The sequence below is a fragment of the Fundulus heteroclitus genome, chromosome 3 (genome assembly GCF_011125445.2).
Source record: "Fundulus heteroclitus isolate FHET01 chromosome 3, MU-UCD_Fhet_4.1, whole genome shotgun sequence".
Lineage (NCBI taxonomy): Eukaryota > Metazoa > Chordata > Actinopteri > Cyprinodontiformes > Fundulidae > Fundulus > Fundulus heteroclitus.
Window position 1 is genome coordinate 24,482,574 of NC_046363.1, and position 24,045 is coordinate 24,506,618.

General features: G+C 38.4%; 1 protein-coding gene across 4 annotated transcripts in view; it reads left to right on the forward strand.

Annotated features, from left to right (window-relative positions):
- adam22 (ADAM metallopeptidase domain 22) overlaps positions 1-24,045 on the forward strand; it is an 88,786-nt gene that overhangs the window by 16,529 nt on the left and 48,212 nt on the right. For all 4 annotated transcript variants that reach the window (XM_036133881.1, XM_036133883.1, XM_036133887.1 and 1 more), the window contains exons 4-6: positions 6,012-6,078; positions 13,629-13,711; positions 22,202-22,265. In XM_036133881.1, coding sequence (XP_035989774.1) covers positions 6,012-6,078; positions 13,629-13,711; positions 22,202-22,265 — 214 coding nt within the window. The remainder of the gene's footprint in view (positions 1-6,011; positions 6,079-13,628; positions 13,712-22,201; positions 22,266-24,045) is intronic.

The window sequence follows — 24,045 nt, forward strand, 5'->3', positions numbered from 1 at the left end:
GCTCTGAGCCTTGAACATTAATCTGCCCCTGTCTATGTTTCTCCTCATCTTCTTATAGTTCTTAATGTATCCCCCTCGCTCTTTACCTATTCCACCCTTTCCATTCCCTTTCTCCTGTCGAGCCGTCTCAGTCTGTGCAGAGGATTAGCGGAGACAAAGAGAGAAGCTGGAGCCTTCACTCGCTGAAGACAGAAACGAGAAGAAGACAGTTGTTTTCTCAGCATGAACACATACTAATACCTCTCTAAAGCCTATTGTTTCTGTGATATTCTCCTGTCACGCTGAATAAAAAATACTCAGAGTAGCACATTGTCAAAAGCTTAATTATTTAACTCGATTTACCGCTTAAAAAAGTTGGATGAAGCTGCAGCATGGATGTGCAGCAAGGCTACCAACAAACACATGCGGACACAGATGCTTTTGGCAACATTGTGTGTAGACAGTATTCAAAGCAGAACGACTTGCTCCCAAAAGCACAGTCCTTTTAAACTGTCTGTCAGCCTTCCTAATTTGGCATGGATTAAATAACCATCCCTACTTTGTCAGACATACCAACATCCCGCAACATCGCTGTCATTGCATAATTCAGGAGTCGGCTCTGTTTGGCTTGTTTGCTGCACGCTATGGACAAAACTCATGGTTGCTGAGAAGGACGATGAAAACGTGTTTAATTTTGCGCTTTTGGTTATTTTTGTGTCCATGTTTCTTGGCTGCGAGTTGAAATGTCTTAAAACCGCTGCAACAGGAGCAGGATTCCCAATCGAGTCTGCCGGTGGAACGGCACGACCGATAAGTGATTGGAGAGTGAATGAATTATAGCCTGGAGACCTTTAATGAGGCCTCGGTGGGAGAGAGGGTTGGCTTGGGGAGGGTTGGGTGGGCTGGTGGGCAGGTGAACGCAGCTGCAGCTTTTTCCCTGAAGAAAGGCCTTCGCTCCTCCTCTTCAATCCTTTTCATCTTTCTATACCTCTTGTTTCCCTCATCTTGCTGCGTCAACCTTGTGCCTTGTTTTGTGCACCTATGAGCTCACTCCTCCTTTGCCTTTGACCCCCCCCAAACCTTTGGCGCTGCCCCAGCCTCATTACAGACCCCTGACGCAGCACAGTCCTTTGTGTGGCACTGCTTTTTTTTTTTTTTTTAATTATCAGGTTAAATGACTGATCCATGTCACCAGACCGACATTATTCCTGCAGAGTGTGCAGATGTTGAAGATTTTCTACATTTTTCAGAATGCCTGTTGCCGTTTGTGTGACTTTGGGATGCGGTGTTTTAGTAAAGGGAGCCTTTGAGCTGAGTGTGGGAAAGCCCGCTAACCCGACTCTGCTGCCAGTCCACTTCTACTCAAGCATGAACATCCTGCCAGGGTGGCCTTTTTGTGCTCTTTTTCATCCCAGCGGCAAAGCGGCGCTTGGCGACAAAGATTGTGAGAGGAATTTTAAAGCAAAACGACACTTGTGTGTGCATGTGTGTGTGTATGAGAAAGAGTCGTCTCGAGACCAAACCGGGCTGTCACTGAAGATTTCTCTGCCCACAACAGAAAGATGGATGGCATTGGAAGGCAATGACAGCCAGATGGACTTGGTGCACTTAAGTCAAGTCAGCTTTTACCTTTTAAAGGAGCCATTTAAAGTTGGATACAGCTTTTTAGAAGATTCCTAGAGTTTAAGCCTTAATGCTGCTCTTTTGTATGTTTGGGTATACAGTCTGGTTAAAACCCAAGAACAGAAAAATACATCCTCTCTGAATGTTTAGAGCTGTAGGTATAGAGCGGCACATTGTAAGGTGAGCGTGGTGCATCTGTGGATCCGGGTCTGAAACCTCCTCAGGGTCCGACTGACAGCTGGACCCTCAGTCTGCAACAGATGCTGCTGTAGCGACAGAGCAAACAGAAATATTTTCCGCCACAGTGGAGGATAGAAAGATGATTTAAATGAGCGACGTGCTTGAGAGAGCGAGAATCTGTAAACAAACACTGAATGAAGAAGGTTATTCTGTTTACTGCAGCAACACATCTGTATTCGATCCAGATGCCACTGAGACATGTGAAGGAGGGATAACGCAGCATTTTTATGACCATGGAAATGTTTCAAAGCACCCCTAGTTTTTCCTGCACATTTTGCTTCCAAGGAAACAGGCTTTCTCTCTGATAAACTTTATTTTCAGCAGAGAAACTGCTGAAAATGCTGCCGCTCAGCATAGATTAATGCCACAGAAAGCACATAGCAGTCTGGAAATCGTCCAGACCTGGATTTGTTTTTTGTTTTTTTGGAAGAAAATATTGCTTCTCACGTCTGTATTCCAGAGTTTAGAGAAAACAGGAGATTTTTGTCACATATAAGAAACAAATTCCTGCATTTCCAGGGTCCGCCTCGTTGGCCAGTTTCTTGTCTTTTGAATAGTTCTGATAAAGCATCAAGCTTAGTAATTTCAGTAAATTGTGCTACATTTTTTTTTTCAATTAGTGATGATTGTCTTTAATGTGTCATGGTATACAAACAATGTTGTAAAACATTTCTCTCTTTCTGCTAACTGATAACTTCATGCAAGCAGATCATTTTGAACCTTTGTGGACTCTATCAACTAAATGACACAATTGTTGAAAAGTCAGAGAAATCTAATCAGAACATCTGAACCCCACCTCATGTAATTTACAAGGAACTTGCATTGTAATAGCGGTGATATGTGACAGAATTAGAAACTGTGACGGCAAACTCTAGAATCTTACTCTGGAAATGTTCAGGTCCTGGGTAGAAAATGAGTGAATGAAAGAAAATTAGTCTGTAAAAGTCCTACAAGTTAAAAAACAAAACAATAAAAATAACCTTTGGAAATCCTAAAGAGCGATTCATTAAGACCACATTAAAAGATTGTGAGAAAATCTCCTTAATTGGAAACAGAATATAAAGAAATCTGGACATCAATCCTGACTTTAGCACAGTGAACAGATATCTTAGCAGCCTACACTTTCTTTTCGCCGTTTTTTTAACGTGTAAACGTGTGTTAACAAGCGGGGGAGGGAGATTTGTGTGTGTGGGAGGGGATGGGTGTGTGTGGGGGGGGGCTTTCCTTTGCATCCTCGTCTGTCACGTAAATTATTTAAATCCCACAACAATTAAAGCTGAAATCTGTTATCAGCGTCCTCCGTCAGAGGCCTTGTGTTTCTACCTCGCTGCCTCGTTAGGACGTGCTCCTGAAGCTCCACCAGCACCACCGCCAACATGTCTGGACTCAGTGTGAGTCCCGGTAAAGATCACAAGCGCTGAATCTTAAACACACATCACAGCAGAACAAAGGAGGAACAGCACATTGGCTTTTACCCACAAGGACTCGTACAGTCCAACGTCTTCATCACAGAAACATATGTGTGCATTGAAAGGACGCTAACTTGCCTTAAGATGCATAAAGGCTTTAATTTGTAATTTTTATAAATTTTTTGCTCAGCCTAATAGACGAGCACATAGTGATTTCTGTTTGGTATCAGAGTTCCATATTCAGACTTAATTTCCCTGTTTGTTTGTTTTAAATCACGCCTCTACATTCCCTTCTTCCTGAGCAAATACTCCTCTGTTGATGATTCTTCCATTCTTTACATTTCATCTCTCTCCTCCGCCCTTCATCCACTTATTTTTTTATTGCAACATCAAACTGGCCATTAGAGCAGCCTCATCCTTTGAAGGTGAGTGCTTTTGTGTTAGAGGTTTGATGCTGATGTAACATCTTGGGAAAAAACCTTTCACCTACTCTGTAACTTTGAAAGATTATATTTTTTATTGAATTACTTTTTTTTTTTTTACCATAGGCTTCTGCAAATGTATAAAGCACGCTCCACATCTATAAAGATGTGTAAAATATTAAATAAATTTTTATTGCAGCAGGTCAAGCTCATAGTGAAAATTTAGCAAATTTTATTCATTTGAGTGCATTTATACACAGGACAAAATATAATTAACGAAAAACATGTTTTCCAAATCAAACCAGATGAAACTTATTGTTATCCTTAACAATTTTTTATTAAAATGTATTTATTAAAATTTATTATCTGTATAATATGATTGAACTTAACTTTGTAAAGTGCCTTGAGATGACATGTTTCATGAATTGGCGCTATATAAATAAAATTGAATTAAATTGAATTAAAAAACAAAACACAAATGTGCAGGATTTTGCTATACCAGATCCACACAGTGACCGGCCTTAACACTAGAGACATTTTGGGCCGATATTTGCATTTTTTTTTTGTACCAGCATTGGCCAATACGTGCATGCGTTCGCAGATCCATTGGCACACTCAGGTTCAGATTGTTAATTTTTGCACAAACCTTGGTGTTAAGTTTGTTTTATTGTTATATACTTAAATGTTCTACACTGTTTGTTATCCGTTGTTAATGTTTTGTTCGTTTTGTTAATAAATGTTTCTTTTTTTTGTTTAAATTGAGACTTGTGTAACATTTGTTATGATTGTGGACTTTTCATCATGTAAACGGGGGAAGGAAAAGTAATATCGGCTTCAAGAATCTGCCCCCTAAAATCCACAGCACATATCGAGGATGTAAGACTGATGTCAAAATAATCAGTATCGGCAACAAAAGACGATTTCTTTTGATCTCTACTTAATCTCTACTTCATCATCTGCTTGTTTAAACTGAATAATTACCACCCTTGGCAGGTCAGGGGGCAACTGCTGCTGGTTAACTTAAATGAAAAGCAACTATTATGAAGTATGATTACCTACCTTAAACATAATCCAACTTCACAATAGAGGCAAATAATATATTTAAGCTTAAATAAAAACTATACTGTCACCAAATTAGTGCTGAAAGAAAAAAAAATTAGCTGTGATTTAAAATGATTATCTACCTGAGCGTCTCTTCCAGAGATTCTGGTCCGGCATTAAAAAGAGCTCCATCCTCTCTGCTTTTGGACTCTATTGTCCATTAAAAATAGAAATTGTGCCAAAGCTTAGATAAAAAAAAAATGCTGAATTTTTGATAACCTGTAGGCACCAAAGTAATGAAAGATCAACATAAGCATGGAAAGATTCGCTCTGATTCCAAATAAGATGTGATAAAGTCGTTCATTTGCACTTAGGCCTTGAATTCACAAACCGATAAAAAAAAAAAAAAAGCTCATCCTGAAAGCAAATCTGTTTAAGATCTAAAAAGGATAACCAGAAATCAGACCAGGGTTCTGGGTGAAGTTTATTTCTCCTGTAAATGCAGTTCATCGATAACTTTCTGATGATGTTTATTTCCAGCTGCAGAGAACCATAGATCGCCCGTAGCGGTCTGGGAGGGAGACTCAGGCTTTTTCTCGGCTGCGGGTTTTTATAGTTTCTCAACCCTGACTTGGTATCATACAATCAGGGAGCTGCAGGGCACATATACCACCGTTAACAATGCAGGTTACTTCAGGTCACTAACGAGGATCAGCAACCTTGACAACCTTGACTCTCGCATCTCCCAGACGATTCAGAAAAATTGGATACATATACAAAAGAAAGGACAAATCCTGATTACTATGCTGCATTTTTTTAGCGGGTGTGTGTGAGAGCAGTGAAGCTCATTCATCTCTGTCTCAGGTTGGACCTGCGGGGTGGATGTCCACTGGGACTCTTTGGTCCAGCTCTGCTGAGAAAGCGCTCACACAGTCCAATTTCTACTTATTTATGCCACTCTCTTTCTCTCTCTCCTAAACCCTCTCAGTTTATTTCCTGCCTCTTTCTCATCCTGCCTTTTTCTGCTTCCTTTCCTATTCACTGACCTTGGTTTGTCCCCCTTTCCTCTGAGAGACACACGCACCACATTCTTGCCTTTTCTGAACGCCTGAACTCTTACATTTTTATTTATTTAGGTTTTGTTATCTGGAAATAGTGCTGTCTCTTCCTGCGGGTCATAATTAGGCATGCTGATGCTCTTTACTGCCAAGAATACAGTTGTAACATGATTATGCCTGAGCAACAGAGCAATACATTTGTACATTTATCGTTTTTGTCTTCACTTCTCTGTTCGCAGTGATCTCCTGTCGTCAGGGTACGAGGAGAGGCATTTATCGGAGAACGGGAAGATTGTCGTCACCAGTGTAAGATAAAACAAGTCATTCATGCTAGATTAATGTGCAGCCAGGATGTGAGCCACAACGATTACTGCTCAAACTTTTCTCTGCATATCATCACTGGAATAGGGATGAAAGTTATTATATGGAGAGTGATTTCAATTATTTTCTAAGTTTACCTGCCCATTCTTTTTAAATGTCATTTGAAAGGCAATGATCCAAATCTTTACCTTGTTTATCAGTGTCCCTTCCCGCATACCAGATCCAGTCAGAAGTTTTTCATACACTCATCTTCATTATATGAGATTAATAGTCATTTTGGGCCTTTAGTGATGCATCTGAACCATTGATGACACACCAACCAATAAAATTTAAATGTACGATGTTGGTAGACATTTGAATTTAACATGGATACTTACTCAAATGTTTACATCCATTCCAACTAATATTTGAATGTATGTCCCTTAAAGTGCAGAGAAACTGAAGGCCTATTGTAGCCCTCAACAAAGACTTGGTATTATTCTTGCTGGATATTCGACCGCTCCTAATGCTTAATGGACACAGCTTTAATGCTGTGTCCTGTTATAACACCCAGTTGTGTTAAAATTTCAATCATATTACCCAAACGTTCACATCAGACAAAAGGAAATTGGTTTGGATCTTTTGAAACAAATCTGGGATGCCCAATGCCGAGTCCTGCCATGAAGTGGAAGATACTGGAACATTAGGGCCTCTGTCCACATTGAAGTATGCAGCCCTGAAAAGGAGACAAAGAATGATGTGCTTGTTCCATACTGACATCTTCAAGATGTCAAACACTTTTTCAAAATAAAATTTTGGTTATTTTGAGAAGCGTTGATTTGACAAAAGATGTTGACGAGTGAAGATGAGGACGGGGTAGGACCTTTGGACAGTCTATCAACTATTAATCTTGGTGGGGTTAACATCATGATTGGGGGCTTGATTGCCCCTGCCATGATGTGACTGGTATATATAAAAAAATTATATAATAATGCAGAAGTCCGTGTTTTGTGTGTCTGCTCCATCTTCTGCTAATTGTTTTTCCTGTTAAAAGGGAGTCTTTCCTTTCCCCTGTCGCCGCATGCATGCTCAGTGTGCGGGTGTGCTGCAAAGTTAAGAACTTGATGCAATGAACAGCCCACTGCCAGTGAGTTGTTGCACTTGGTTGGGTTAGATAGAAAACTTTATTCACTTTTTGACATAATAAATTCAATCTCATTGTCTTGTAAAATGTCTCGAGAAGACAATTGTTCTGAATAGGCACTATATAAATAAACTGAACTTGAGGATATCTACTTCCTAATTCTTCAGGTTCACCTAGATGTTCCAGCAGAAAAATGTCCCAAACACTCAGATCTAGCCCACTAACATTGAGCTGGGGATCACCTGAACATCAACCATACTGAAAAAGTGTGGACAATACCTAAAAAGTGTATAGATGCAAATAATCCCAATAAAATTAAATGAGCCCTACCATTGTTCTTCGTAGGAGTGATCGTCAGTCGAGCTAGAATCATTCCAGAAGCTCATAGATGCTTGTTGGATGGCTAATGAAAGCATGCGGTTTTCCTCCATCTTGCCGGGAGACATTCATCCAAATATTAGTAGTGTTGTTTGCATGCATTGGAGCATTTATGCATAAAATTGACCCTGTTTGGATTAGAGAAAATCTATATTAAAATTAAACATGTGTACCAAATATTTGCAGAAGTTGTTGCCTGTATAATCATCACACACTGGCCTTCAAACTTTGTTACACTGACGCATTTGGCAAGTCATCCATGGAAAGTATTTGCCCTTTCAAAAAAATACATGACAGCTACTCGTGCTGCTTATGTCTATCAATATAACAAGGAAACTTCTGCCAGCCCGATCGATCGATACGCCCAATGAACCGTGCTGAAGCAAATAAATCAGCAGAAGCCTGTCAGAAAAGGAGCTCTTCTTTCAAAAATAATGTGCATCTCTGGTTGGCAGTCAAACATCTGGAAGCGGTTTTGCTGTCACAACAAACCGTTTATCAAAACAAGAAAATGTCCCTAATGTGTCCTGAGAAAAAAATAATTTTCACGAGTCTGCGAACGGTGAATTTCTAGAAATCGTTGGCTGCGGCCTGAACCTTCAGACACTATGAAACCAGATTAAGATTGCTGTGATAATCCTCTGAAATCTACACAGCTCAGTTACAGGACACCCACTCAGGAGTTATGTGACACCACACTGTAAGTGGGCGAGGATTTATAATGCTCGGGATTTCCTCAGCTAAGCAGCAGATTAGTGGTTGTATCAGATGTTTTAGAGAAAATTACCCAAATTAACACGCCACGGCCTGTACAATATGGTCACCAGTGATTATGACAGTCATTACAAAGCAGTGAATTAATTTACATTGTTGATGAATGTCCAGAGGAACAATCCATCTGCGGATGTCTACTGTCTGTGTTTTCTTTGGAAAAGGTGCTGCTTAACGTTCAAGTACAGCTTTAAATGTCTGCTTTCAAGGAGGTTAATTCAAGACAAGCCCTCTGTGTTTGTGTAAAGGTCAAATTGTCTACAGCTGCTGCTTTGATAAATTTAGGCCAGGATCTGTTCTGCTTGTGTAGTACATCCAATAATAGACACGGTACCATCCTTTTAAAAGTAGAGCTGGACGTCCACAGGTTGGGTTTAATGTGGTTAGTCACTGATGGATCATGGATAATTGATCCTGGCACGAGACGTTTTGCAAAAATTTTACTTTTAGTCTCATCAAGCAGAATATTGGATCTGTTTTGTTACACAGGAAATGGTAAAAACTTTCCTTTTTTGGTCATTTGTAGATCATTTGTTAATCACGTTATTATTTTTATTCAGTTTATAATATAGAGAGGATATTTATGAAAATGCAAGTATCAGAATCTGCTACTAAACATTGAACTCTTTAGAAAATGAATGGAAGTGATTTTTTTATTAGTATTAACACAATTAATCATTATTGTATTACTGGATACAGGATTTTGTCATGATAAAATAAGTATTATATCATTCTTTATTATTAGGATTATTATTATATTTACTGTAATATTACTAACTAAAACTACTATAGCGATAAAACACACTTTAAATAAAAAGCGAAACCATCACACAGAAAAGTCAATAGAAAACACAAACACCACAGATGCTAAAAACAAGGCCATAAACTAATTAAAATAGTGACTTGTACTTTTAACATTACCAATTTATGTGGGGAAAATTCATGTCATTTAATAAAAAAAAATGCCTCATGCTGTTCAGTATGGGGTTAAAAGACTTATTTTTGCTTCCTAAAGCTTCTGTTCTTCAGTTTTATCTCGTGACTTTTTTTGTCTAAAGAAACATGTGAGGCAGGCGCACACATTCACGTATAAAACATGTCTCATTGATTATTTAAATCTATGTAGAGTACCCTGAGTGTTTCTTCATGAATTTGGCATTTGGAAGTTTCAGTAGGGAAATGACGTATTGAATGCATCAACAATTATTTTTTTAATAAATGCTTATATTCCTAATGGTGCTATCAACATGATAGGCTTGTTATCTATTTAGGATAACAAGTCAAATAATCCATACATACAAAGAAATCAACACAAATGAGTTCTATGATCAAATTATTGTGTTAAGTGAAATAGTATACCGAGAACTTAAGATACACCTGTGTCAGTGCAAATGCATTTTTAATATGGTGAAAGTTTTTATACATTTTCAATACTGATGGTCTCATGATGAGTCAAAGCAAAAAATCTCTTAAGATTTTCACAACCTTGTTGTTGCAAGTCGTACTGATGGCATTGGCTACAGGCAGCTTTATGAAACTGAATATTCCTCTGAGCTCTGGTGGGATCCTAATCCATAATTTCAACATAAACGAGCTACAACCAAGTGCTCTTCTCAAGATTTCTCTTAAGAGTTGAAAATAAATTAGAAGAGTTGTCCAAGAGACAAGGCCCACTCACGGAGAGCAAAGCGTAGGACTAGTTTCTGCATGCAAACATCTTCAGCATAACCCAAAAAAGTCTTTAACACATTTAATACATTTCAGTTAACATGTTTAGTAATTTTCCCATTTCGACTTGTTGATTTCTGTCTATGTGTGGTAGGTCTGTAACGGTACATAATGCAAAGTACAGCCCTGTCTGTTCGGTCCAAATGCGTACTGAAGGAATACAGCCCCGTTTTATACCTGAACACATGTCGAATGTTTGTGTGGGACTAAGTGCACAATAAAGCGTTCTGCAGGGCAACCTTAATAAGTGACAGCAAAACAAAACATAAAAACTCCTGTTATCACTCAGCTACCCAGAAACGTTGAGGTTTCTCATGCAGCTACTTAGGAGAAAGGACTGAACCAACATTTTATATCAGCGTACATGTACGCAACACAAACTCATAAAAAAAATCCTCAAGTTCAATTTCAGCATCACAGATACTGTAGTAAAAAACGAGCTGATCTCCAAATGGATTTTCCAGACATGTTGCATTCAAGTACAGCTGGGACACTATAGGTTCTCGTCGTCTCAAAGCAACCGCAGTGACTTAAATACTTTTATTCTCAAATATGGGTCCAGTGTTAATTACAAATATCTAAACTTTAATACTGACTGTTTTAAAGTGGATTTATACTGATGCATAATCCATTTATCCAGACATTGGCCATATACTGCTTTATTCATAAAAAAAAATCCAAACACATCTCCAGGTAGTTCTATACTTTAGTTTCTGCTTTTGTAAGTTTTAAAACATAACATCAAATAAATAAGAAAAAAAGATTTACTGCTGACAAAACTAGAAAATAAATCTCACATTTTTGGTTATTTTTCATGATGGAAGCGTGTAAAAAGTACTCATCTCTAGCCTTAAAACCCGAATATGTACCGACCTATGATTTGTGTTCCATTAGGCCCTTAATGTGTGCATGAATTGGGTTTTTACCAACATCAAGTAAGAATTTCATGTCCACTAGGAATATTTTTCAAAGGGCGACGAGTTCCTCAGTCGTAAAATAGGTGCACCAAATATAGTAGCTCATCTCTCTACCAAGCTACTATTGAGTAAAGGCCACAAAATCTTGGAAAAACAGAGAAATATATGAATGGCCTTGGGAGATACTTTTTTTCACGCTGTAAATGAAGCCAAATTACCTTGTGAAAGTACTGCTGCTGTTTGATGGTTTCTGCTTGTCACTATTCAGTTTCTGTCACTGGCAACACTTTTTTTTTAAAAGGGTCCATATAATGTTAATTTTATGGATTTTAATAAAGTTTCCATACAAAGCATTTGATCCACTGAGGCACAACTGCTGGATTGGTGGTAGAAGAAATACCACATAAATAGTAAAAACTGCACGTATGCCAAACAAACGTGTTTCTTGTTTTGTTGTATATCTAGTTTTATTACCCACACTCAGCGACTTAATAGTTTATCAGGTGTCCAACCTAAAATAGATCTTTAGTTTTACATCTTATGTAACTAATGCTTGGTGGACAGAGGAGATCCCAGACTTGCTCATGGAGAATGTAGCTACAGCTCTGGGTTTTGGTTTCTCTTCCTTAGATGAGAAGTGGAGCATACGGTTCAGTGCGGCAGCGAGAGGAGAGACTCTGGGATAGTGGAGCACAGCATCACTTATAAATAGCTCACTCTGTTTTTTTAGATTTTGCACACACTTTCTGTGCCTTCAGCCAACCTCCTTCCTCTTCATCCGCAGCTTTAGGTTCATCTTAATGACTTTCAGACCCTCTTTTTTTCACGTATCTTAGTTTAGATGTTCTGTCTATATGCACTGGATGTGGTTCCTTCTTGTTTCTATAAAGTATTGCTTTAATTTTGCACGCCTCAGTCACGTTATTGATGATATGGTGAGAAGCAGTTCACTGCTTGTTTGCCTTTATCAGTGTAATTGGCACCAAATGAAGGGGAACAAGAAAGCCAATCAGCCTCAGCACCACAAACAAAGCTACAACCCCTACAGCTAATTAAACAAAATATATGCAGATGACCTCCTCAGTCTCTAATTACCAATCAATTATCCTCATGAGGACTTATTTATTAACACATTTATTCTTGTGGACTGTTTGTAACCCACATATATTTTATGATTTTCTAACGTGAAGACTTTTAAATCCTTAATGTCTGAATAAGCAACTCGTGTGTTTTATGCGTTGTCCTCTATTACCATGGGGCAATGAGGGTTACTCTAGGTTTTTTTTTTAATAGTTAAAATGCTGTAAGTCAGCGGGTCCCAAAGTGGGGGTTGGACCCCCTGAGGGGTCGCGAGATGATTTAATGCTGATGTGCTAAAAGGATTTAGTATTTTCTTCTTTGTGAAACAGATAGCAAAGTATAGCATTACGAGATGCTACACATTCCTCGTTTTACCACAGGGGGAAGGCTTATAAAAATACTAGTTCTTATAATGGTTCTTATAAAAATACTACTTTATTCTTGTAGTATTATGACTTTATTCTCGTAATCTCCAAAATAAAAAAAAGAATAAAAAAGGAGACAATAAAAGGAAAGAAGAAATCCCACCCACCAAAAAAAGGGGTCGCCATTTTCTGGCACTGTTATTTTGGGGGTTGCAGGGTGAACATTTTAGGAACCCCTGCTGTAAGTTAAGATAAAAAAAAAAAATAATATCCCTATTTTTACTACAACATGTAACTGTCCAGGTCTTTAGAGAACAGTTCTCTTCTTCTCCTCCTCAATTTTCCAGATCATTTGCAGACACCCCTTCCCTTACGTGATGCTTCTCATTGTGGACAGATTTAAAACGGTTTAGCTGTATGAAGCTGAAAACCTGCAGTCCGCCTGCACTGACGCCTGGTCTCAAACATCTGGAAAGTTTTGAAATGCTGATTAGAGGAAGTTGTAGGGTGATGATCGTTCCCAAGTTTCCACTCACACGTTTCGTTTACAAATGCTTACATCCTCATTCCTCCCACAAACCTATGCAAGACATGGATGGAGGGGGGGGGGGGAGGGGGAAGAGGCCTGGATAGAGCAGAACATCTGCTGGTGTCCATAGCATTAGACTTTAGAGCAGTAATTGATCCTCTGATAAAAGCTTCCTGTCTAATGGCTGGTAGGCAGCAAGAAATGGAGCAGCAGGAGGCCAGAGGAGCACTTAGACACTTAGACATCATACTCATCTGCAGACAATAAGTGTATGTTTATGATCCACAACACACACACACACACATTCACACAGACACAGACTGCAGGAAAAAAAAAGAAACTTGCTGATCGAGATGGAAAACACTTTACAGGCGAGCAGTCGTGAAGGTCCATACTTTGGAGAAGCTGGAGCGGATAGTTTGTCATCCCACAGATGGGATCATGTGAAAGTGTTCAGGCTGAAGTACAGCACGGGCACAAACCATCACAACACCATGTTTACACCTACGTGTATTGGAAATCTGTGATTGATCACTCCGCGCTCTCTGCCTGAAGGAACGTGGTAACAGATGTAGTATTTTGCTGTCAATGATTTTAAGAGGAGCCGGGGCTCCGAATATAACCGGACTGTGTTTTGCTCGCAGGGTGGAGAGCACTGCTACTACCAGGGGAAGGTTAGAGACGCACCTCACTCCTTTGTGGCCCTCTCGACCTGTCACGGATTGCAGTGAGTACAAACACACTGTGGATGTAACTTTTTTTTTTTCCCAGCGAATGTTGCTCCCTCTGTGTGTTCAGGTTCAGGTCTTCCTGCCTCATCAGCCCAATGTAATTAGTTTTAGCCAGCCTTCCCTGTCTGTCTGCATTTTGTGCTACAAGGGTTATCATGCGCACTTCTTCCTCTCTTCTTTTCCCTCGACTATTCCTCCTCTGTTCTTTCTTCCTCCTAATGTATTTTTAGCGTTTCTGCTGGAAAGCGGTGCTCTGTTCAAGAGACGAGTCCAAAACGAGGCCTTTTGGGAGGAGTACATGTTGTACTCTAAGTCGGTGTCTGTTTTATTTTCCTCGTACATATATGCTGAATACACAGTGCCGTCCAAAAGGAATGGCACCGCTTGAACCTTTCTGCATTTTTTCTGCTCACCACAACAAAAATTCAATCGATTTAACAGAGATTTCATGTGAATGACCAACACAAAGGAGCGTGTCATTGAAAAGTGGAAGATTTAGGCAATTTGTTAAGGAACAGAGATCTGGAACGTTAGATGTGCATTTGGGGTGAGCCTCCTTTACTCAGTAACCCTTTTACTAAAATCAAATACCACCAACTCAATAGTGTCCACCTGAGTCTAATTTAATCGCAGTATGAGGTTTGCTGGAGAACATTAGTGGACGATCACCATCATGAAAACACAGCAGACAGAACAGGAAGAAAGTTGTGGAGATGTTTAAGGCCTGGTTACATCAGAAAAACAACTTTCCAAACTTAAAATAAAGAGTACAGCACAACTGAAAAACCTACCAAGGCATGGCCGTCCACCTGAACAAAAAGAGGGGCGTGAATAGTTGGAAGCAATCAAGAGGCTCACGGTAACACTGGAGGATCTGCTCAGATCCACAGCTCAGGTGGAAGAATCTAAAAGTCTTTTGAGAAAGTCACTGCCTGGAAGAAAAGCCATGTGAGGTTCTGCTTTAGAAATTAGTTGATACAGAAAATGTGGAAGAATTTGATCATATCAGATGGGACCAAAAAGGATCTTTTTGGCCTGCGTGCCAAACCCTGTGTGTGGCAGAAAACTAACACTGCCCATCACTGAACACGCCATCCCCACAGGGAAACATGGAGGTGGTAGCATCATGCTGTGGAGATGCTTTTCTTCAGCGTGAACAGGGAAGCTGGTCAGTCGAGAAGTCGTTCAGCTGATGTGAAGATGGATCGAAAGAATCTATAGCAGTCCTAGATAAAAAGCATCCCCACGGGGAGGGCATGGTAGCAGCAGCATCATGGCGTGGGAGGCTTTTCTTCAGCAAGGACAGGGAAACTGGTCAGAATTGATGGAAAGATGGACTTAAATACTTACACTTAGACTTAGACAACTTTATTTGTCATTTTGTGTGCACAGAGTGCGTACAGAACAAAATTTTGTTGCATACAGCTTGTAAATTGCAGTAAAAATTAAATCAGAGTTTGAGGTGCAGCAGTGATTTAAAAGTAAACAGTTTAAATGTAGACAATGCAGGAGAAGTCACAGTGTACAGGTGAATATTTTTAAAACCATTTGTATGTGCAGAATTGATTGTGCAAAGGGCATTTGTGCAAGAATACAGCTTGTAAATTACAGTAGATTTAAAATACAGTATAAGGGGCAGCAGTGATTTAAAAGTAAAACAATTGAAATGTAAACAATGCATGAGAAAGTCACAGTGTACAGGTTAGTATTTTTAAAAACCATTTGTATGTGCAGAAATTGATTGTGCAAAGGGCATTTGTGCAAGAATGCATTTAAAAACAAGAGTTTGGCAGCATTTATAATGCTGGATGGAGATGCAATGATGCAAAATGTGCAAATATGCGAATGTGCTTGAGATATTTTCCAAAGAACAATTAACAAAAAGTGACAACATCTAGATGTGAACGGCAGGTAATGACACACCCCAAAGACCTGCAGCTGTGATTTCAGTATTTTTCTTCAAAACTTCAGATTTCTATCGATAGGAAAATTGTCTTCCGTGTTTTCCTTCCACTTCTAAATTAAATGCCACTTTGTGTTGGTTTATCACAGAAAATACCAATAAATTGTAACGTTTGTGATTGCATTATGCAAAAACATGGATGCATTTAAGGTGGTGAATGGTTTTTGCAGGGCACTGTGATATTTTTCTGAATGCAATTGATTGGTCGTTTCGAAATCTCCTTAAATGAAAGGTTTGAGATGTCACAAAGAAAATAATGTTTTAATGAAGTCTTTGATAGAGCAACAGCAAGTGTTTAACACTGTTCGCGCATTTTCACATCGTCGACAGCACACTAATTATCGCCTTCAGTCATCTCCAGAAACATTATGATTCCCTCTCCTGATCTATCAGCGCTTGTTTCCACTCATTGTGTCTCGCTTCATCACTAAGTCAGGGTAAATAAGCCAAAACAACCAGAGCAAACATGTCATTTCAGCTAATTATTGTGAATGGCTGAGGCCTGCTTCCCACCTGCTGATTAGGCTGAGCAGAGTTCGGGCCTGTAGTCATGTCTGCATATTTTATGGGACTCTGGCACAGCAAATTATGTAATGGTGCATGCAGTGTAATGAAAAGAGGGAGTATGAATTAATCAAATGTAAACGAGATGAAAGAATAAAACAAACGGTGCATGTTTAGGACACGCGAGGTTGTAGCATGATAGGAAATCTTTAGCTGCTTTTATAAAAATTGAAACACACACACACACACACACACACACACACACATATATATATATATATATATATATATATATATATATATATATATATATATATAAAGAATTTGTGTTGGATAGTGAGAGCTTTAGAGACATTAGAGGGTGTGTGTTTCCTTCCTGCTGAGTCAGGTTTCTATCATCACCCTTCTCTCTCTCTCTCTTTCTCGCTGTCTCTCTCTCTCTCTCTCTCTCTCTCTCTCTCTTTTGCTCTCTCTCTCAATCTGTCTCTCTCTCTAACAAAATCTCATCCTGCATCTTTATAGGCTGTTAGTTGCGCGTGGAGAGAACTGCTCATCCTTTATGCAGACAATGTTGGTCCATCATTGATTCAGGCTTCTGGTAAAGAGCAAACGGATTGAAAGGCAGCCCAGAATAGTAACAGCTTTGATATTATCTCATAGTAATTTATTTTTACTTCACAATTGTTTTTTCATTAATTGAATCTGGTATGCAGATATTGTACACTATATCCTATCTTCATTATTGTCCTTTAGAAAAACTTAAAGCTACTAGACAGACTCTTTTGTAAATTAACTTTATGTCCACTCTGTAATCTAAAGAACAAAGTGCCATGGGCAGTCTTCTTATTTGTCTTGTTGTAACTTTTTATTTAATCAGGATCAAATATAGCCTCCCAAAAGCAGACTTCCACACTTTATTGCCTCTGGTGACGTCACAAAAGGCTTCAGGCTGGCCAGAGTTTATTCGAGTTCTCCCATTCATATTTTTATTGATTTCTATTCTTGTTTATATAGAGTTTGATCAAAATCCTTCCTCAAATGGTGTTTACTTGTTTTCTGTGTGACTGTGGAAAAAACCCAGCTGAGTTGACTCATGGACAGCGAGTGATGAAATGTAAAAATCAAACAGCAATTTAAACATTTGTAGCACTGAAGACATTACGTCATTGTCGTTCTTCAGCTACTCCATCCACGGCTGAATTCATCATGGCTTGAATTCATGAGACAAACTTTGGCTCCAAAAAGTAAAATTAGACCTCTGTGAAAATTCAAAGGCTTCAGACTCTGTCAAAAGTGTCTTGTTCAGTATATTACTAAGAAATACCATCTAATCAGTTTATTGCCCTACTGTCTTTTTTTTTTGTTTTTACATTTTTTCACTGGACAGTGTCTTCAAATGGACACAGTATATTTATTTCTGAATTATGATATTAAATCAATATCTATTAATATAAATTGTGAAATATAAATTCTCCCTGGCGTTTTTTTTTTAATTCAGAAAATGTGTTTTGTATGAAAAGTTTACATAAATACCATGTTTGATGCCATGTTTCAGGAAAGTTTCAAAGATTTTATTGTATACCTGGCGAGTATTTCCTCCCTATTTAGAATGTTTAATTTCACTTGATGCTAAATATATAAAAAAAAATCCTGGGTACAAATCTTAATGTAATTAGAGTCTGGTGTGTGCAGGCTCCTGGTGCAAATGATTCAGACTCATAAAATATGTGAAAACAAAAATATAGTGAAAGTTTTATTCATGGGATAACTTTCGTTGACATAATATAGTTAGTTAGTTTTAGAGTTTTAATATTAGATATTTACAATGCAAGAAGAAATAGTATGAAAATAAACTTTAATTAATATTATTAGTTAAGGTGTATTACAGAAGTTTTTTTCTCTTTTAAGTGATGTAAAACAAGATTTAATATACAAGTAAAATGTATTTGTCTGGTAAACATGCATTTAAACTAAACTTAATTTGTGGCTCTGCAAGAAACAATTTCATTAAGGTAATTTTATACGTTTTATATCCAAAAGATTCTTATAATAATAATAATAATGATAATGATAATGATAATAATAATAATAATAAATAATAGTAATAGTAGTGGTAGTAATAATAATAATAGCAAAACAAAAGAAAAACGACGATGACATGTCCAGGGTTTGCCCCCTTTCTCTTCTTTTAGCCCCCTATAAATTAAAATTGAAGTATAAAATCCTTTTCTGTACTCATGAAGGATAAAAAGAGAATTTATTTTGGACTAAACTGTGTACGTGGGCTCAATCAAAGATCTAGATTTGCCCACATTTCTTACAAAACTCAGCTACTTCAAAGCAGCAAGAGCCAAACTGTTTACTTATAAAATGAGCAAAACAGCTTCTCGGCAACTATAAAAGAAAAATAGTTTGAGTAAACACAAATTAATTATTCATCCTATAATTTTTAAGGTTATAATAAACATCTTATAATAAACATCCTGCGTGTAGTTTCTAATGAGTGCATCGTTGGAGCCGGACAGGTTGTGTTTGTGCTGAAGGGGACGTCTCTCAGCTGGAGGCCAGAAAGGATGAAACGGTGTGAGAGGAACGAGATAGATTGTGCGTCCCTGCAGCCATTTGACCCTCGTGACTTCACACTTTGACCCGGCCAATCCGCTAAAAGCTCCAGATAAAGCTAATTAAAGGCCGACGTCTGTTGGTGAGCACAGAGGACCTTCACCCGTCATCTTAAAGTCACACAGATTAATCACTTTTCTAAATGGTTTTCTGTTTGCAATGATGATGCTTGTGTGTGCCTGTGTGCTGTTGCTTTACGTGGGAAGGAAAACGGTTTTCTGGCTTAAACTCTGTCAACTGTTTCTAGAGTTGGACTCCCTCTGGTTTGTCTCTCTGTGGATATGGTACTCGGTGCTAAGTTTTAATGTGGACCACGAGGAAATTTCTGTAAATGTGTTAAATACATTTAGGTTTTATGGGATATTCTAAACAGCCTCGTGTTCTTAGCGAACAGTTTTGACCATGACACTGTACTTCTTCTGAGTTATTGAAAATTTTTGGTCCAAATGGGAGAAAAAGATTTGGAACAACTACTCTAAAGATTTATCAGTTCTGGGGGAGAACTTAAATCAACTTAAAGGTTGTTGTTGCTCGTGTGGTTACGGTCCTCAGTTTTGTTATCAGCAGATTCTGTGCTGTGAGGAAGTATTTGCCCACCTAAAGTTCACTGTTGTTGCTTTTTCTCTGCCACACTTGGATGTTTCATATCAATGGCGTATCAGACAAAGAGAGTCAGGGGAAGGAGAGAAACACAACTTTTAGACAATTTCATTTATTTAGCTCCAAACCTTCTGAGTTTGGAGCTGAGTAAATGTTTAGGAAAAAATCAATGCATGGATGTGCCAAAAATGTCTTCAACTGAATAAAAACAAAACGGAAGAAATAATTTTTGGACCAATGGAGGAGCCAAGAGTTAGCACACAGCTTCAGTTGCTCCAGCTAGAACCAGAACCAAACACGGAGAAGCAGCATTTAGTTTTTATGCTACACTAACCTGGAACAAACTCCCAGGTGACTGTTAAAGTGCTGAAAGCCAGAGTTCCTTTAAATCAAGATTAAAAACCTATTTGTTTAGAGTTACCTTTAATGGTACATGTTATTTGACATTTTTATTTATTTATATGTCAGTAAATCATTCTGGTTGCATACAAAGTTTTTATGAAAGATTATCAGGTCCTGCTCGCAAATCAGTTGTTATTTTAATGTTTTATGCCTTGTTTTTGCTCAAGTTGTTAATAAATTAAGCCCTTTGTGTATATTTATAATAACAATGGAAGTACGACACTGCGTATGTGTGCAGGAGGTAAACAAGGAAGCAGCTAATGGCTATTAACATCTCTCAGCAAATTGTAGAAACAATGAAGAAAGATCAAAGATACAGTGCAAACATATATGATTCCAAGAGAGAAAAGGCTGGAATAGCGCTGGGAATACAGTATGAACATTGGTGTTCACTGAAGCGGAAGCTAAAACTGCAGAGGCTCAGACTACAGCTAAACGTCCTTATTAATACTATCATAATAGTAATAGCAATGCACTTCTTAGCCTCTACAGTCTTAAGTACAAACAACATTATAAATAAATTGATTGATTGGTTCTTACCTTGATGCTGTGTTCATGTTTCAGTTTCTGAATGGGAATTTTATTTCTTTTTGAAAATGTCAAATCTCTGTGATTTTCTGATATGAAGCTCTTAGAGTTGCTGTGAATGGGTTTATTTAATTAATAAAGGTTGGTCTTCGATCACGCCGAGCTGCAGCTTAACCACGAGGCATCACAGAGGGGTCAGGCTCGATTCGGCATTATTTAATAGTTGCCATCTGGCTTCATGTCTGTTTATATCTGCTCATCGCGCCTGAGAGGGGGCTCTATTTAGCCTGAAAAGGCACTATCAAAACACTATTATGGACGTTTGGTGTATGTAATCTTATTTTATCTTGATCAAACGTTTTTTGTTCTTATTTTATAAGCATATAACGTGACAATGTGCTGTTAAATGTTATTATTGAAGTTTGTAGTCCAACTTGTCTTATATCTTAACCTAATGCTACTATTCCACTGCAATGTGCTTCCCTCTGTAATGTTTTCCCTTCGTCTCTATAATGTTTTTTTTTCCTCTGTAATGTTTTCTTTTCTTCTTTCTTTTGTTCATGTCCAGCGCTTTGAATCATCTTGTTATCAAAAGGGCTTTATAGATAAATTTGTCTTGCCTTCATTGAGATCTTGATTTGATTGTAAAGGTCTAGTTGATCTATCAGGCAGATATAAATTCAGTTTGTTTAACATTTGCCATAGATCGGTCAGATTAATCTCTGTACTTTAACTAGGCCACCCCTAAAAAAACGTCTTGCAGAATTCATGGTTGCATTGATTTGAATGTTTCCAGGTCATGAAAGCAGCAAAGCCCCAGACTCTCACCCAGTTGGTTTCATGTTAGTTTCACGCCAGATGTGACACGACAGAGAGCTCCGTTTTTATCACTTTTTGTTACTTCACTGAATATTTTCCCCATAATTTCTTGGATTATCAAGATCTTTTTCAGGGATATTTTGTGTTCGTTTCTCCCAAGAACTCCACTATAAATGTTATTTCTGTCCAGTGTCTATTTCTTATTGTTGAATCATGAGCAGCGGCATTTACTGAGAAGTATGAGGCCTGCAGTGATTCAGTTGCTGTTCCGGGCTGTTTTGTGACAACCTTGATGAGTCGTTGCTTTGCTCCTGCAGTAATTTTGGGAGGCTGGCCACTCCGGGTTCATCTCTGTTCCATGTTTTCTCCATTTGTAGAAAATAGCTTGACTGGGTTCATTGGAGTCTGTTCTTGATTTTTATTTTAGATCAGGGCATGAATCTTTGCTTTTTGAGATCAGACAGGTTCTCATTTGTGTTTTTCCACATATTTCATGGTTATCAGTTGAAATTGACTCACCTGTTTGAAAGTTGTGGTTAAGCACAGTTAATTTATGATTTAACAAAGTAGAGAATTGTATTTTCAAACAGGGCGAGGTTGTTTCTGATAGCTTTTGTTTTCACTTGAATAAGGAAGCTCAGTTCAGTGCAACGATTTGAAAACTGCATTTTGTGCTTACTCAGGTTATCTTTGTCTCATGTTAAAATTATGGATGATTTGAGACATTTGAGTGTGACAGAAAATACTAAAGCGGAAGAAATCGGTAATGTGGCATTTTTAAAATATTTTCAGAAAATTAACCTAGTTTACAAACAAATACATTTCTGAAGAGAATGGCGGCATCTGTCCATTATAGAGTGGTTGAAAATGTCTTTATGAGGGGGATCTCACAGGTTTAATTCTTCAAAGTGACCCAGCAGCCCATTAAACCTATTGAGCAAGCACTGAAATGACGAATCCATTACACTGACATTAATAATGAATAAAAAAAAAAAACAGAAACCCGGTATTTCTGCCCTGTCCTCACCCACCTCTTTCTCTTTTTCAGTGGGATGTTTTTTGATGGCAATCACACCTACATGATTGAACCTGGAGAACGGTCCAACAACAGCGTAAGTGCTCTTTAAACCCACGTATGTGCTGTGAAGGTGCTGGAGACGGCTCGGTTCACTCAGGAGTTTTTGTTTTTTTTCACTCCTTATTTCCCCCGCCCCCAAGTCCAGCTGGGACATAATTGTGCAGCATAAGCAGGTCTGGAGCAGATTTACAGCGACATTTACAAGTCTACATAACACTGTTAAAATCCCAGGTTTTTTAATGATGTATATAATGGACCATGATAAATCCTCTCAAATCTTAATCTCAAATCTCCTGTGCAATCCAACTGAAAAAACAAACAAGTCTAGAGGAATGGCTATGAAAAAAAAAACCCTTTTACTAACATGTGCAAACCCTTCGTTACAAACTAATATCTTTCTGAAGCATCTTTTTATTTAATTTTAGCTTTTAGTCTTCTTTGGAATACCCGGTAATATTTGCCTATTATACAGAAGTTTACCAGACTCATCGGCCTGTGAGGAAATCTTTAGTTCACAGCCCTCTTCAGGTGACCCGCAGATTTACTGTTGAATTTAGTTCTGGATTTTGGTCGAGCCGTTTCAGAGCTTCCATCTTCTATTGGTGAAGCTATTCTTTTGTTGATTTTGACCTGAGCTGTGATCCTGATCTTCACAAGTCAGCAAATCAAAGTAGCTTCTCTGCTTGTAGTTATTAATTCATACCTTCGTGATAGAGCTACTTGAATTTTTTTTTATCCTTTTCTATAACTGGGTGTCAGATTCATCTTGAAATGCCAGTTTTCGGTGGTGAAACAGGCATGTGTCGTATAAAATATGTGAAAATATTCTTGCACATTTTGTTGTTATATCTCCATGGAGATGATTGATTTTGGCCTGACAGTTTGGTAAAGCCGTCTGTGTGGTAATGCTGGAGACCAGAGTCTGGATGTCTGCCCCTTGCAGGCATTTTCTCATCCCGGCTGTCTCTTCACTGATCATTTCCTCTCAGCATCTCCTCTTTTTCACGCTCATTTTCTTTGTCTCTCTGTCTTCAGTGAGTCAGTTTGCTGTCCAACGCTTTCCATGCACATATGTAAACAGCCGTTTAACATATAAGCAAGCAGTCTAACATCACTAACCAGGTCAAAGCGCTGTTTCTGGTATAAATTATATTTCCTTATAGGAAATAACTGTGGTTTTCCAGAGTAATGGAAAACCAGCAGATCCTACAGGCACGGATGGTGAAATTGAGTCATTATTTACAAATGATGTGTTCCACATAAATGTCTTTCAGTCATTCATTCTGTGAACAAGCAGGTGTGCAACAGGTGCCTCTTATTTAAAGATGAAGGCAGAATATGTTGTACCTGTTGGTTTTATTGTATTCCTCTCTGACAAATCTCAGTAAAGTGTATCGTTCCAGACGTCGCTCACAACAACTTGTACTTTGATTTACAAGATGGGAAAACACATAAAGATGTGCAAAAATTCAGACACCATAACCAAACCCATACCTCATTCTGGAGTAGATTCAAAAACGCTTTAAAGGGACAGTGCGTAAGATTGACTCCCATCTAGCAGTGTGCGAAATGAACTGCAAACGACCGAGGAGCTTGCTCTGGTGCATCGCGCGTAATAACTACTATGGAATCTGCAGAGTGTCATAAATGTGCCAATGTATGGTCAAAATACGGCTGAAAGAAAAGGAACGGTCGCCTGCTGGTCTGACGTCTGTGAAGAATAACAGCAGCTGAAAACTATTGCAGCGGAGCTCGTCCAGTGTTGGCTAACAAACTAGCCGTCTCTGCCGGGAGGACAGTGTAGTTGCGTTTGT